Consider the following 15,401-nt stretch of genomic DNA (forward strand, 5'->3'; position numbering starts at 1 on the left):
ATCCTCTTCCCCGTTGTATCAAAGCATCACCTGCTCTCTCCGTGATGGAACCACCTTCGAATACACAGGGCCAAGGATGGACAGACACCAAGCTCCTTTCTCTAGAGCTCCCATCCACCGACTGAAAGAAACCACTTCCCACCCCACTGCAGAGGATTTGGAATCCATCCCCCCAGGCTTCGCTATTCACAATCAGCAGCACTACTAAAGCAAGCAATTTGCATTCAGATGCAGAAATGCAGATTAGGCTTCATGAAAATACTTGTTTTCAGGTGAGTTTGCTCAGAACACGCTGTGTATCTGCTACCCGAGCACGTGAAATTGTAAAATGGAGGTTATTGCGTCCAGAACAGATGTGCTGCCAGGTGTGCTGCAGCAAAAGGGAACATCAGCAGAGCCACATCTGGCAGGAAAAAGTGGTTATTTTCTTGTCATCCCGGCCTCTCACCAGACAAAGCACATCTATTGTTTCTATTCGGCCTCCCCGAGGCAGCTTTAGCACATATCTTATACAACCAGGCTAATTTTGTATTTCTGACCTACATAAACGGGCGTGCTGGGGCGGGAGGGAGAAGGGGGGACCAGCATTCTGAATGATGCATTGCAAACGTTTCCCGGTAGAGAGCCATCAGTAAATTAAAGGCCCTTATTTGATTACTCGGTGTGAAAGATTCTCAAATTAATCAGGCTGGCGATGGTGTTTTCAATACGCTGCCAAGTGAGGAATAAATAAAGGCTGTTCATTCGTGCGTTGTACCCAAAACAAAGCGAGTCGAGTGGCCTGGGTGATCATAGGTACAATCTGAGATGAGCGTGTTTTGCAGCCAATGAGGATGGGAAATAAAAAATCACAGCGCTGTAATAAAGCAGAAGTGTGAATAATTTCACTGTCACTACGTATTAGAGCAGCCTGGGAAGAACGTCACGTGGGTCGAAACTGGGCATGGATTGGGTACAAATGACATCATGATATGTCAAGGCACAATCTCTTTTATACCCAGAATAAATCTGATCTCACATTGGACATACTGGAGCTCCCTCTGCTGGGTGTGGAGCCACCCAAACCCACAGTGCTCTGGATTTAGGGGCTGCTGCTGCTGCTCTCATTGAGCAGAAGAGGACATTTGAGGGCCGCGTTATTGGTTTGGGGATATTCATTTTAGAGGCACAAATACAAGACAGTGTTCAGTAAGTGGAGCTGGCCTTTGGGCAGCAGTGCAGTCAGAAGATTTCTCAGCGTCCTCAGTTTCCTGCACTGGGTTTCTCGTTAAATTAAAGCCAAAACCCACCCTCACCGAAACCCTTGGGTGTTCGGAGCCTGAATTTGCCTCAGCTCCTGCAAACTCTGGGGAATGTGGCAGACAGAGCACACACTGCTCGTGATTCACCTTCCTGCACAAACATTTCACCAGGTCTTTTGAGAGAGAAAGAGACCTAGCTAATTAGCATGCTAATTAGCAGTAAGACCTTTTGTGTTAATTAGCAAAAATAAACAACATTGTAGCAAGAAGGTCACCATGGTAGTTGTCATTTAAGAGAAATCCGAGCTGAAAATGCTGGCAATGATCAGGCCGTTATTTGGGGACAATACAAAAGACCAGCAATGGCAATGATTCCAACCCCAGCGAGTCCTTTTCCTTATTCCGTTCCACCTAAAAATACAGCAAAGGCCTCACACGCAGGAAAGCGAGCGGGTGGGAGGGCTCGGGGGAGCAGGTTACCTTTCTGCTGGAGAAATGCGCGTGTTTCCCCAGCTTGTTGTTCAGAGCCTCCAGGAACATCTCGTCCGTCACCTTCCCAACGTTCATGCAGGCGTCGTCCAGGATGGCAATGATCCCTTTGTGCTGCTGCTCCACCAGGTCCACGATGACCTGGTTGTTGAAGTAATCTATCTGTAAAAAAACACGGAGCGGGTGTATTTATGATTTCGGTGAGTGGAAAAGGAGCGTGGCAGGGTTGAGCTGCTGAACAGAGAAAACGGGGCCCACTGTTCACAGTAACCAGCACTTGATCCCCCCCAGCCAAACCAGAGCAGTTTGGTCCAGGCTCCAGAGGAGGGAAGGGCCTGAGCCACAGCCAGGCCAAGAATCCCTTCCAGGAGACCCAGAGGGAAGCAGAATGGGAACTGAACACCGGGGACTTGTGGGTACAGGGAGATTCCTGCAGACTTTTCTTACTGTGTGCAACTTGACTACGAGTCAACCACTTTCTTCTATAAATACGACAGCCTGGATGAGCCCACTTTGAGTTCTCCCTGCTAAATGAGTGAGCTGTATGGCAATGGTTTTACTATTCACAGGTCAGTGGATGAGCCCAATTTAAACTCAATATTGATCTTTTAGCTTAAGTAGATGCACACTAAGTGTAATGGATTATCTAGAGATACAAGGTTGTGATCTTCAATATAGTCTTAGCTTCATGTTACTTGGTGAGCTGGATTTGTTAAAATTTTAAGCCATAAAGTTCTGCTCATATTTACCAAAAGCAACTACAAACTACACTGAACACTTATAAGGCCTGTTTTGCACTTCACTGAGAAGAAAGGATTTATTCAGATAAAACAGGTTCCAGTATAAGTTGGGGAATGACCTATTAGAGAGCAGTGTAGGGAAAAGGACCTGGGGGTCCTGGGGACAGCAGGGTGACCATGAGCCAGCACTGGGCCCTTGTGGCCAGGAAGCCAATGGTACCTGGGGTGGGTTAGAAGGGGGTGATCAGTAGGTCAGAGAGGTTCTCCTGCCCCTCTGCTCTGCCCTGGGGAGACCACACCTGGAATATTGCGTCCAGTTGTGGCCCCTCAGTTCCAGAAGGACAGGGAACTGCTGGAGAGAGTCCAGCGCAGCCACCAAGATGCTGAAGGGAGTGGAGCATCTCCCGTGTGAGGAAAGGCTGAGGGAGCTGGGGCTCTGGAGCTGGAGAAGAGGAGACTGAGGGGGGACTCATTCCTGGGGATCAATATGGAAAGGGGCAGTGTCAGGAGGATGGAGCCAGGCTCTTCTGGGTGACAACCAGTGACAGGACAAGGGGCAATGGGTGCAAACTGGAACACAGGAGGTTCCAATTAAATTTGAGAAGCAACTTGTTGGGGGTGAGGGTGTCAGAGCCTGGCCCAGGCTGCCCAGGGAGGTTGTGGAGTCTCCTTCTCTGCAGACATTCAAACCCGCCTGGACCCCTTCCTGTGGAACCTCAGCTGGGTGTTCCTGCTCCATGGGGGGATTGCACTGGATGAGCTTTCCAGGGCCCTTCCAATCCCTGACATTCTGGGATTCTGTGAAATCACTCACGTGCTTCCAGGGAATCCCCTCTCGCTGGTACTCCTCCTGCTCCTGTTTTAAAACCAGCTGGATAAAGAGCTGCTGGAGCTTTTCATTGCAGTAATTAATGCAAAATTGCTCAAAACTGAAAAAAAAACCAAAAAGAAAAGAAGGTGATGAGTTCTCCGGGAAAGCAGAAGGCACAGGATGGTGCTTTAACAATGTGGCTTACCTGTTATTGTCAAATATTTCGAAGCCATAGATGTCCAGGACGCCGATGACGGTGTTTTTCCCATGTATTGTGTTGTCATAGTTCTTCACTTCAATGACATCGTTGATGTGTGTCACAATCCAGCAGAAGAGGCGCTCGTATATCGCCTGCCAGGAAACAAATGCTGAGGAATTTTTGCTGCGTCTGTCTCTGTTCTTTCTGGCAAACGCCACACAAGGTGCTACAAGATGCTGCCATAACTACACAAGAGCTACAGATAGCAGTTTGCTAAAAGTGAACAGTTCCTGATAAGAAGAAAATAGTCTATGAAAATAGATCTTATTCTTTGTTCCAAAACTCATTTACACTAAGTTGAAATCCCAGTGTTTCCCCTGGTTTGGTTCCACTCTGCTTTTGAGCTCCCTGATAACTTCCATACCTGAGAATTATTTAACAATATTGAACAGCAAGTCAGAGTTCATTCACAGAAACCTACCAACTGAACACAATGCCAGTAAAATGCTCCTGTTGACCTTTCAAAGAGAAAATATTCTGTAGGCATAGGTATCTTTGACATCTATATGTTTAAAATGTACTGTGAAGCTGTGCAAATATATGATTTTAGGAAAAAAAGTCAAGTTAATAATCGCGGATCTCCCTGACTTCATCCGTTCTTCCCTTGTGATTTGGTTTCGTAGCCAAGGAAGGACAGTTGTCACTCCTTTGCTCATCAGTATCCACCGTTCCAAAGTAACCACAGCACTTTGGGTTTCCAGGCGCGTCCTGCAGCCCCCGCAGACGCAGGAGCCCACACGTTCAGAAAGAAATCCGGGTGAAACAGAGATTTCCTGCATCCCAGCAAGCTCTGTACCTATTGATCCACCCAGGAATCCTACCGGGACTTGAGCACTGAAAAATGGGCAATTATGAAGACAATTCAACATTGAATGGCTCCCTCAGGCATCACCATTCTTCCCTGCGCTCAACCAAAAGGTAAAAGCAAAAGAAATGAGTCCGAGTTCCTGTCAGGCACAAAATCAGACGCGGAGGAAGGAAATTCCAACTCACTTTTGCGAAGGCGTCCCTGCCGTAGGTGGCCTCTTGTTCAGTATGTTGTTTGTCAATCACGTCCCGACCTGTAGCCACCGTTCGAAACAGAAGAGCCTTCTCCACCATCTCTGCTTTTGTTGACAGCAAGTCCGCGATGACGGACACAACCTTGCCGTTTTCTATCATGGGCGTATCGCCATCCACAGAAAACTTCAAGTTCCCCTGCAATAAGTAGCAAGAAACAAGATTTCTCAATGTTAATTATTAATATGAATCAGTACACCCCAAGTCACCTGCTATTCAAGTCGGTTAATCTCTCAAGATATTAGAAGGGTGGGCCTTGCGTATCCACACACCCACAAAGCTCCAATGCCAGGATGGCGAAGCAGCAAAGCCTGACGGGAAGAAAAGCACTGCCGCTCAGTGTCCAGCGGAGCTTTTGGGAAAAAAACTACATCAAACACTTCTAGAGGTTTAACCAAACACTATCTCTAGATTCAGAGTGTAGAGGTGGGCAATGATGCGCAGTATCCAAATGCTGGGTGCAGTATTTCACCTTCACTCGCCACAGAAATGCTGGGTTTTTATTGTAATGCTGTTGCCCACTGTAAGGAAAATTTAACGAAGAACAGTTGTTTTCACATAACTGAGGACCTGGCACCTGACCTTAGCAGGGGGGAAGGACCGACAGACATCGGACTATGAATCCTTAATGTAATACACAGTCTCTTCCCAGAATATATACTGATACCTGTATACATACTGATACCTGTATTTACAAGTTAATTCAGGGGGGAAGGCCTGAGAGACATCGGACTATGAATTCTTAATGTAATACACAGTCTCTTCCCGGAATATGTACTGATACCTGTATACATACTGATACCTGTATTGATAAGTTAATTTAGGGGGAAGTATAGCCAAAGTACCAGCAATCCATATCTTAAACAGATTGATAAGGGGAAGGGTATTGTGTGCGTCAGGATAGTCTGTAAACCCTGAAGTACCCAACCAATGGGGAACAGGGGAGGGAAATTGCAGCCGGGATTTTGGGGAAATATAAGCAGGGGCTTTTTGCCCTAGTCGGTGTGCCTACCTTTAGGTAGAACACCTGGTCTTGCAAAATCATTATTAAAATATGCTTTGCCAAGAGATCCTGCCTGGGCCTATTATATTTGCAAAAGAATTGTTTCCTACACCCACCTTATCGAACACCAGGATTAAGCAGCGATACCGCTGCATGAATTAAGGTCTCCTGCACCCACCTGTGCTGAAGTCTCCACCACGAAGTGAAGCATCGTCCTCCCAGCAAAACCACGATGCTGCTGGACCTCCCTACCCCTCACTGCTAAACCCAACCAATTCCCATTCAGAGCACTTAGCAGCTCCCAGTACTGGGTGGTGTGTCTGCTTTGGGATGTGGAACAGGCAGGAATAAACGTGATCTCCCATCATGAGTGTCCTGTTTCACCAAGGGATTTCCCTCACCACTGGGAGCTGTAAACTGGAGATACTTTTCCGGCCAACGGATCTTCCAGCTGCTTCTGCAGCAGGAAAACTGGAGCTGCTGGAAGCACAAATGTATCTGAGCCCTCCTGAAAACCGTCCGGCCATCCCGCGGGCAGGACTCACCAAGTGAAGGATGGCGGCCACGATTCTGTACACAGTCTGGATCTCCTCCTGCTTGAAGCCAATGACTTTCATGGCATCAGCTACAGCTTTGAACTCCGCACCGTCGTTGATGGAACACTGAGGGGAAAGAGACGTTCGGGACATGAGGGGATCGATGGAAATCAGCTGTGAGAAAGCAAAGATTTTGTAGGCCCATGGGAAATAGATTTGTGCTGTGCTATTTTTCAGATGTCAGGAGATTTCTCAGCTTACTCCCATGCCCTCCCATAAGCTTACGCTGAACCTCACACTGTATACACCAAAACTTGCACCAATGAGACACACAAATCCATCGCAGCACAATTAAACAGTTCAGCACCTTCCTAGTGCAATTTATTGTGAAAAAGTAGAAGCAATTCATAAAATGGTCAGAACAACAGTTACAAGTGTTGTGGCCACAGTCCCTCTGAGTGGAAGCTGCAGAGCACCAGCAATACATTTCTGGTCACCAAGATGAGCCTCTGTCCCCTCCCCTCCCACCCATCTGGGTTTGTTTCACCGCAGATTTCTAGAGAAACTGATAAAGTTGTCTGAGAAGGCGTGAGAGCGGGGCCGAAGATGAAGCAGTATTTGCCTGACCATCGCCACCAAGAACCTAGAGGCCCTGACAGAAAGGATGCCTGGACAGGGACTTGGAGAGAGCCCCAAAGAGAAGCATTGTGCTGCATTGGTTTCTCCAATACGGGGGGGCTGCTGCTTACAATGGCTGCTGTGTGGACTTTGCCTGCTGCTTCAGCCAAACCAGCCCCCACCTCCTGAAAGGGATTGCTACGAGAGTCTCTTCAACCCAGGGACAAGAGCTGTTCTCACCTGCGGCCTCAGTCACACGTGTCCCCACCTGCTCCCCCAAACAATGGCCAATGACAAGGAGCATGGCCAGGAGCTCACCAAGGGTCCTCAGGTCACCCAATGGACCAGAGAAAGATCCCTGAGTGCTGGACACATAAGCGTTGGCAAAAGAAAGCGTGAATCTTTCGAGCGTGGGTTGTGAAATCAAGGCAGACTGGTCCCAAACAATGGGAGCAAGCGGGGGTGAAGAAGCATAAGAGATGACTCCTGAATGGACACCAGTGAAGATCTTCCTGCCAGAGGATCCCGAACCACGACGGAGGACCAGCAGGACTCCACGGGACCGGAGAGCAGAGGGAGCTTCTGGAACTGGACTGGTGATAAACGCAACCTCATTTCTTATCTTTAACTTTTTTCCCGCTGTTTCTTTTCCCTTTTCTTACTCTCTCTCTCTATCACGTGCTGCTTTACGGGCAAATTAATAAAGTAATGCTGCTTGATTGAATTATAACCCCTTGGCGTTTTGGTTGCCTTAATTTTGCACTTCGAGATTGAGGTAAAAGAACCATCACGAGTCCATCACTGAATGGACCATGACAGAAGGTCTGTGGGTTTGTTTGCCAAAGAGCATCTGGCTCAAGAAAGCCATCAGGAAATCAGAGCGCCGTTTGTCTGGACAATGCTAGGGACAACTCCAGATGGACGTAAAGTGCTCAGGATCTTGTTGTGCTAAAAACTTTTGGGTTTGTTCCCTTCTTTCCTGCTCAGGGGTCCCCCAAGAGAGGGCAGATACACTGAATGAATGCTGCAGTCATTTCAATGCTCCTGCTGTAAAAAAAAGAGTCCTTCCAGTTTTTTGGTCCAGAAAGCTGGCCCCCTCCCCTCTGCTCTGCCCTGGGGAGACCACCCCTGGAATATTGTGTCCAGTTGTGGCCCCTCAGTTCCAGAAGGACAGGGAACTGCTGGAGAGAGTCCAGCGCAGCCACCAAGATGCTGAAGGGAGTGGAGCATCTCCCGTGGGAGGAAAGGCTGAGGGAGCTGGGGCTCTGGAGCTGGACAAGAGGAGACTGAGGGGGGACTCATTCCTGGGGATCAATATGGAAAGGGGCAGTGTCAGGAGGATGGAGCCAGGCTCTTCTGGATGACAACCAGTGACAGGACAAGGGGCAATGGGTGCAAACTGGAACACAGGAGGTTCCACTGAAAGATGAGAAGCAACTTGTTCCTGGTGAGGGTGTCAGAGCCTGGCCCAGGCTGCCCAGGGAGGTTGTGGAGTCTCCTTCTCTGCAGACATTCAAACCCGCCTGGACCCCTTCCTGTGGAACCTCAGCTGGGTGTTCCTGCTCCATGGGGGGATTGCACTGGATGAGCTTTCCAGGTCCCTTCCAACCCCTGACACTCTGGGATTCTGTGAAAGTAGTCTCATTTACCCATTACAAAGCGTGAAGAGTCTGACACTGGTAACAGGTCAAATATCTGTGAATGCATTTACTACCAGAGGTGGTGTCTCTCCTGCTCTGTTTGCTTTCTGTACACAGACACAAATGCAGCACACAGCAGTACACACAGGCCTGTCTTCTGGAGGCAGAAACTCCATTAAAAGTAGCATAATGGTGCCACATTTCCATACTCATACCATAAATATCGGTCTCAGCTTTTGCTAGCTCGGCAGTGCTTTAAGTATTTCAAGAAGCGTTTCTGATTTTAAGACAAGTTACCCCTGAGTCGCTGAGCGCACCCTCACCTTTAGCTGTGCCCCAGGACTGATGTAGCTGTAGGCAGACGCGTCCTTCTGAAGGTGCAGAGAACGTAACATCTGGTCAGAACCCCCCTGCAGGAGCTGCACAAAGAGCATTGTAAGAAAGGGTGAATAAAAAAAACAAACAAGTCCTTCTTTTTTCTCTTTCTTACACATCTGCTCGACAAGCAAAATGATAAAACCCGTGAAATTGCTGCTATAGAAGAATCAGCTGCAGTATCTGGAGTCACAAGGGGTTGAGCAGAGATGAGGTTCTCAGGCACATGAAGGTGGGGAATTGTTGGATTTGATGGTCTTGAGGGGCTCTTCAGCTGTGACAAGTCACAGATGGCTCTTGGCAAGGACTTCCCGACACGGAAAGGCCACGTTCCCAAGGCAGGTGCTAATGCACCGGTCTGAGCGCCAGGCAAGTGGGAAAGGGATAAACCAACCTCCGCTCCCCTCAGTGCGAAACCGAGAATAAAGGTTATACTAACAGGCCAACGTTTTCCCCAAAGGACGCGCAGGGGAACCACCGTACAATGTGGAAGACATTAAAAAGAACCCAAAGCAAAAAATTCAAGTCAACTTGGTGTCATAAATTACTTCCATATGGACTAAAGGCCTCCAGAGAAAATAGAGGGATTAGACTTATTACAAATAAAACAGTGAGTCAAAGTCCAGTGTTCTACCATGTTTGTTTAGTTAGTCTCCTTTTAAGTTTACAGATGTGTTAATATGGGACTGGAGGATAGACAAAAATAAATCCTCCCATGCAAAGAACTGGAGGACGTAAGATCACCCAAGGCGCAACAAGAGAACCCTTTGCAAAACACCCGAGAGGGTCAAAGCTTGAAATGTTTTGCCTGTTGTGTCTGGGCAACTATTCAATAGTCATTTATTGCAGCAAAGGAATACAAACCTGGTAAAAAGAATGAAAGCTGCGTTCTCCCGGCTGCTGCACAATCACACGAGACTGGAAGGGAAGAAAACACAAGGTGGGTGTTTGTGGATGTGGACAGCCTGTTATCCAACCTTCAGACAGCGATACGCGGGGTCACCACGGCCAGGGCGCCCCCAGACTCGGCCGATCTTGTAATAAGCCTGTTAGGAACAATATTTGCGAGGCACGACCATGGAGTTCGAAGTCTAGAATAAAAAGACCAGCTTGGGTACCAGCTACATCCTGCTGGCAACCTGGAGCCCTCGGGGGTAACCACGGAATGTTTTAATGGAAGAGTCAAATAAAATATCATCTAGGTAAAGAGTTATTTAATAAAATGGAAATAGAAACCCACTTCTCCAAGCCCAAGAGAGGCTGGCAAACAACGCAGCGACCGCACAAGTGACAGCTCTGCTTGGTTTTAGGGAGCAAGTGACATCTCCAGCTTCAGAACACTCATTCCCAATCAACATAAAACACCGAAACACCCGAAACAAAATGTTAAATGCAGCAGAAATTCAGTCAACAAGCAACAGATCCTTGGTTTTTGCTACAAGTTTGAACTCTGGGGAGTTACAAGGCTGCACAAAGTTCATTGTGTTCAGACCAGAAATGGAAAGAAATGTAACTGGGTGGAAGTGAAGAATATGAAATAAATGACCAGCGTTTAAGTCAGGGCAGCTGCGGCCCCATTCCTGCGCATGGAAATATCACATGTTCAGTGTTTGGGTTCGTTGTTTGGTTTGGTTTTTATAAAATAAAGTGTTTAGTCTGCAAACAGACTCCAGGGAAACAACGGGAACGGAAAAAACACACAAAAAAGGCACCTTAGCAGATGTGGTCAAACAGATAAATTGAAGCCAGATGCGTCCACACTGTCAATAGATTAAGCCCAGTTTCTCTATAGAGTTTGACATATTCCAACGTTTTCTGCCAGCACTTAATGATGTGAAAAGAAAAATACGCATAGGAACACTTGGAATAAATAAACCCCAAGTTACTACAAGACAACACGGGGCTGTAGCTTTATCCCAGAATCGCACTTCTCAGCCACATCGTTGCTACTTACGGACCTAAATTTATCCAGCAGCGAGATCTCAATGCGGGAACTTAGAAAGAAGGAGTTTTGCAGATATTAAATTAATCTGTTTTATTCCGGATACAAAGTCCATACACCTATATGCACATAAGCTTTTGTCCCTTGGTGTGAAACCACCAGCATTTCAATTACTTATAGCAACTCTTAGAGAAGAAATAACACCCTGGATTTAAATAATACTCTGTGCCTCGTATGTAACATAAGAGACACATTCAAAATGAACATTTTCTATTGGCAAAGCACATCTTGTAAAAATAACGACACCAAAGCCTCCAAGTCTAAAAGCGGGGTGCCTTACCTTTTCCAGGAGGTAATTATTGATGTGTCCGCCGATCGGGTCTCCTTTGAAGTCAAAGTTGATGTCCATGTATTTCCCGAACCGGCTGGAATTGTCGTTGCGGTTCGTTTTGGCGTTGCCGAAGGCCTCCAGCACGCAGTTGGATTTCAGGAGGATGTTCTTCACCCTGCAGCCCAACCGGAAGGAGAACGGGGTAGGTTCAGATTGCAGACTCAAATTAACGATGCGGTTTTATTTTCAGGCTTTTCTAGAGAATTTAGTAACAGCAGAGACGCTCTTTGATGAGATATTTGGGTGGATGCGTTTGACATCAGCGATCCCACGGGAAATCAGCTGCGAATCTCCTGCCGTGCTCCTTAGAGCCGACTCAATGGGAACCACAGATCAGATCTCCCCACTGAAAACAGCAGCAAAAATTCACTTTCTTTTCATGTGTGAGATTTAAAATCGATTTCTCAAACTATTTACAAGTCATTTTCAACACTTTTGTCGGGGTAGGTACTAAGTCTGTTCTCTGCTCAAAATCTTTTACTCTAAGCCCATTTTGCAACGCAGGAGCACACGAGTCTGAAAGGCCATGGTATACACTCAAGATGCTCTTCTAACATCAACCTATTGCAGCAAATCTGCCCCAGGAAATGCCATTTCTAGAGATTGTTTGTATTCTGAACGTTTGAACTTCCCAAATATACTTTTTATGTGACTTTAGCAATCAATATTGCAAAATTCCCAGAGTAGAACAGTCTTAGTTGAAGAAGTCTGGTAAAAATGGTTGGAAAAACCAGTGTGTAATTAGTAGATGTAATAATTTGGTGCTATATGTAGGTGTTTTCTCACCTCTCCACCTCAGCGCGCTGCCCCGGGTTGGTGATGGCCGCGATGTACTGCATGATGTATTTACTGGCCTCGGTTTTCCCAGCCCCGCTCTCGCCTGAGGACACAGACACAAACGTGACACAACGTCCAAAAGAACCCAAAGCAAATCACTGAACGGTGTCTCCTCATTTCACCCTGAGGGCGTTCGGGCTTTGCGTTATTCAGTTTGGGGGGTTTTGTTGTTGGGTTTGTGTGTGTTGGGGTTTGGTTGGTTGGTTTTGGTTGTGGGGATTTTTGGTTGGTTGGTTTTAGTTTGTTGGTTGGTTATGGGTTTTCTCATTGTTCATTTGTTTGGGGTTCTTTGTGGAATATTGTGTCCAGTTGTGGCCCCTCAGCTCCAGAAGGACAGGGAACTGCTGCAGAGAGTCCAGCGCAGCCACCAAGATGCTGAAGGGAGTGGAGCATCTCCCGTGGGAGGAAAGGCTGAGGGAGCTGGGGCTCTGGAGCTGGACAAGAGGAGACTGAGGGGGGACTCATTCCTGGGGATCAATATGGAAAGGGGCAGTGTCAGGAGGATGGAGCCAGGCTCTTCTGGGTGACAACCAGTGACAGGACAAGGGGCAATGGCTGCAAACTGGAACACAGGAGGTTCCGCTTAGAGATGAGAAGCAACTTGTTCCTGGTGAGGGTGGCAGAGCCTGGCCCAGGCTGCCCAGGGAGGTTGTGGAGTCTCCTTCTCTGCAGACATTCAAACCCGCCTGGACCCCTTCCTGTGGAACCTCAGCTGGGTGTTCCTGCTCCATGGGGGAAATGCACTGGATGAGCTTTCCAGGGCCCTTCAACCCCTGACATTCTGTTATTCTGTGTTTTTGATTGGTAGTAGGGGTTTGTTGTTTTGGGGGGATTTTTTGGTTGGTTCTGTTGTTGTTTTGTTGGTTCGGGGTTTTTTTAAGCAATCTGACTTGTGTGCGCTTGGCCCCTTTTCCAAACAGCCACAATCCTGCTGCTCATTGCCGCTGTGCTGACTGTGAGGTGGTTCCGACGGCGGATTCCACAGGTCGGTGAAGGGCCTGGCACCCCGAGCATCAAAAGAAACATTGTTTGAGCAGAAACACTGGCCTGCAGCGCCGGGAACCGCCGCACAAGGGGCTTCTGTTCAGCACCCCAGCGCAGCGCTCTTGCTTTTCAGAGCTGCTGAACCACGGGGACATCAAGGGAACCGAGTGCCAGGATCCAGATAGCGAGAGCTCATGGTACAAGCGCCGCTGCCGCTGTTAGAGCCACCACAAGCGGTCAGGCCGGCATCAAAACAGAGAACAAAACATCAGGCGGGCATCAAAGGGACAGAAATCAGCAGTTCTGTTCTCCCTGAGCTCCAGGACTCACGTTCAAGTTATCGCTTTGTGTGCGCAGATTAAGCTGCTGACCAACACCAGCTCTTGAATCAGCCAAGAAATAATTGTTGAGGTCTCCACACACAGATTCCAAGGCAAATTCTGAGAGCAAACATTTCCAAGATGGAAATACAGTAATATGAAATCGCAGATGGCAAATGTACCATTTGCATTAGGCCTTTCTCTGACCTTGTCTCAACTAAGAACACAGGCAACACTTTTCCAACTGTTTTTCAGAGGCTGGTAGGTAAAAACCTACTGAGACCTACTTACCGGTTGCTTTGTTAAACTGGGAAGATTGTATTTCCAGCACCACAGCTTTATATCAGATCTCTTTTCTAAAACACTGTCATTAGTCAAATCATTCTTGTTTTTCAGCCCAGAATTTCATAGAGAAGCGCTCATCACAGTGCAAAGCTCTGTGAGCTTACCCGATATCACAATGCAGGTGTCTTTCGATCTCCTCTTCATGGCTTTGTAGGCGGCGTCAGCGATGGCGAAGAGGTGAGGAGGCCTCTCGTACAGCTCTCTGCCCTTGTACTGCTCAATCATGTCCCGCCCATAGATGTTCAAGTTTTTATAAGGGTTCATGGAAACCACCACTTCCCCGATAAATGTATAAATCCGGCCTTTTTCAAATCTGCCCGGGATGAGACGAAAGGGAAAAAGGGCATTAGGCAAATGTACAGCTACAGAATGTGTTTTCCAAGCGAGCTGCCAGTTTCACCAGGGAACTCTTCAATCCATCATCGCATTGAAACATTATGATAAGTCATTACAATAAACCATTATGATAAAACATTGACTAAGGACATTAATTAATGTAGAGAGTAGTGTAGGGGAAAGGGACCTGGGGGTCCTGGGGACAGCAGGGTGACCATGAGCCAGCACTGGGCCCTTGTGGCCAGGAAAGGCCAATGGTACCTGGGGTGGGTTAGAAGGGGGTGGTCAGTAGGTCAGAGAGGTTCTCCTGCCCCTCTGCTCTGCCCTGGGGAGACCACACCTGGAATCTTGTGTCCAGTTGTGGCCCCTCAGCTCCAGAAGGACAGGGAACTGCTGGAGAGAGTCCAGCGCAGCCACCAAGATGCTGAAGGGAGTGGAGCATCTCCCGTGTGAGGAAAGGCTGAGGGAGCTGGGGCTCTGGAGCTGGAGAAGAGGAGACTGAGGGGGGACTCATTCCTGGGGATCAATATGGAAAGGGGCAGTGTCAGGAGGATGGAGCCAGGCTCTGCTGGGTGACAACCAGTGACAGGACAAGGGGCAATGGGTGCAAACTGGAACACAGGAGCTTCCACTTAAATTTGAGAAGCAACTTGTTGGGGGTGAGGGTGGCAGAGCCTGGCCCAGGCTGCCCAGGGAGGTTGTGGAGTCTCCTTCTCTGCAGACATTCAAACCCGCCTGGACCCCTTCCTGTGGAACCTCAGCTGGGTGTTCCTGCTCCATGGGGGGATTGCACTGGATGAGCTTTCCAGGGCCCTTCCAATTCGACATTCTGGGATTCTGTAATTACCCAGCCAGCGTGGCACATCACTGTGTCGTACTGTCTCTGTGCAATAAGGACTCAGAACGAGGGCCAGCCTTGAATCTTACCATGTACAAAGGAAATTTCTGCTGCTATTTCATTGACAGATGCGCGAGCGACCCGATTACTGAGGTACAAACACCGATTACCGAGCAGGGCAAACTTTTGTTTCGCTGAGGCAATTGAGCTGATTTTCTGCATATTCACGTATTTCTGTTGCCATCAACATGTTGCCAGAAACAAATGTTTCCAAGAAACTCTCCAGCGAGATTCAGGTTAGTACAAGTTACTGTTTCTACAAGTGATGACAATGAGTTTGTGACGAGTTCATGTAAAGAGGATTTAAAGGCAAATTCTTTTTCCCATTCTGCAGTGGTCAGCCCAGCTCAGGCCAGAGAAGCACAAGTTCTGAAGCCGCTCACAGGTCTGATCACATTTGTAATTAAACAAAGCCAAGAAGCAAATGAAAGCATTTTGCAATTACCTTCCACTCCATCCTGTTCGCTACAAGACGCTTTGATTATCACCAACGCTGCTAAATCGAGCGGAATGCAGAAAAACAACCCTAAACTGCACCCTTCCCAAACCCTACCTGCAGATTTAGAGATCGACAGGC

At 47.8% G+C, this 15,401-nt stretch overlaps 1 protein-coding gene across 3 annotated transcripts in view; it reads right to left on the reverse strand.

The window, feature by feature from the left end:
• Positions 1 to 15,401, reverse strand: part of MYO1D (myosin ID) — a 144,453-nt gene that overhangs the window by 95,396 nt on the left and 33,656 nt on the right. For 2 of the 3 annotated variants that reach the window (XM_065856322.2, XM_065856323.2), the window contains exons 2-11: positions 13,695 to 13,903; positions 11,891 to 11,984; positions 11,054 to 11,219; positions 9,636 to 9,689; positions 8,720 to 8,815; positions 6,148 to 6,264; positions 4,534 to 4,737; positions 3,487 to 3,632; positions 3,285 to 3,399; positions 1,722 to 1,892 (exon numbers count right to left, since the gene is read on the reverse strand). In XM_065856322.2, the coding sequence (XP_065712394.2) occupies positions 1,722 to 1,892; positions 3,285 to 3,399; positions 3,487 to 3,632; positions 4,534 to 4,737; positions 6,148 to 6,264; positions 8,720 to 8,815; positions 9,636 to 9,689; positions 11,054 to 11,219; positions 11,891 to 11,984; positions 13,695 to 13,903 (1,372 nt within the window). Of the gene's footprint in view, positions 1 to 1,721; positions 1,893 to 3,284; positions 3,400 to 3,486; positions 3,633 to 4,533; positions 4,738 to 6,147; positions 6,265 to 8,719; positions 8,816 to 9,635; positions 9,690 to 11,053; positions 11,220 to 11,890; positions 11,985 to 13,694; positions 13,904 to 15,401 lie in introns of those variants that run through there. The other variant, XM_071798186.1, reaches the window with a different exon arrangement.

The sequence above is a fragment of the Patagioenas fasciata genome, chromosome 22 (genome assembly GCF_037038585.1).
Source record: "Patagioenas fasciata isolate bPatFas1 chromosome 22, bPatFas1.hap1, whole genome shotgun sequence".
Taxonomy (NCBI): domain Eukaryota; kingdom Metazoa; phylum Chordata; class Aves; order Columbiformes; family Columbidae; genus Patagioenas; species Patagioenas fasciata.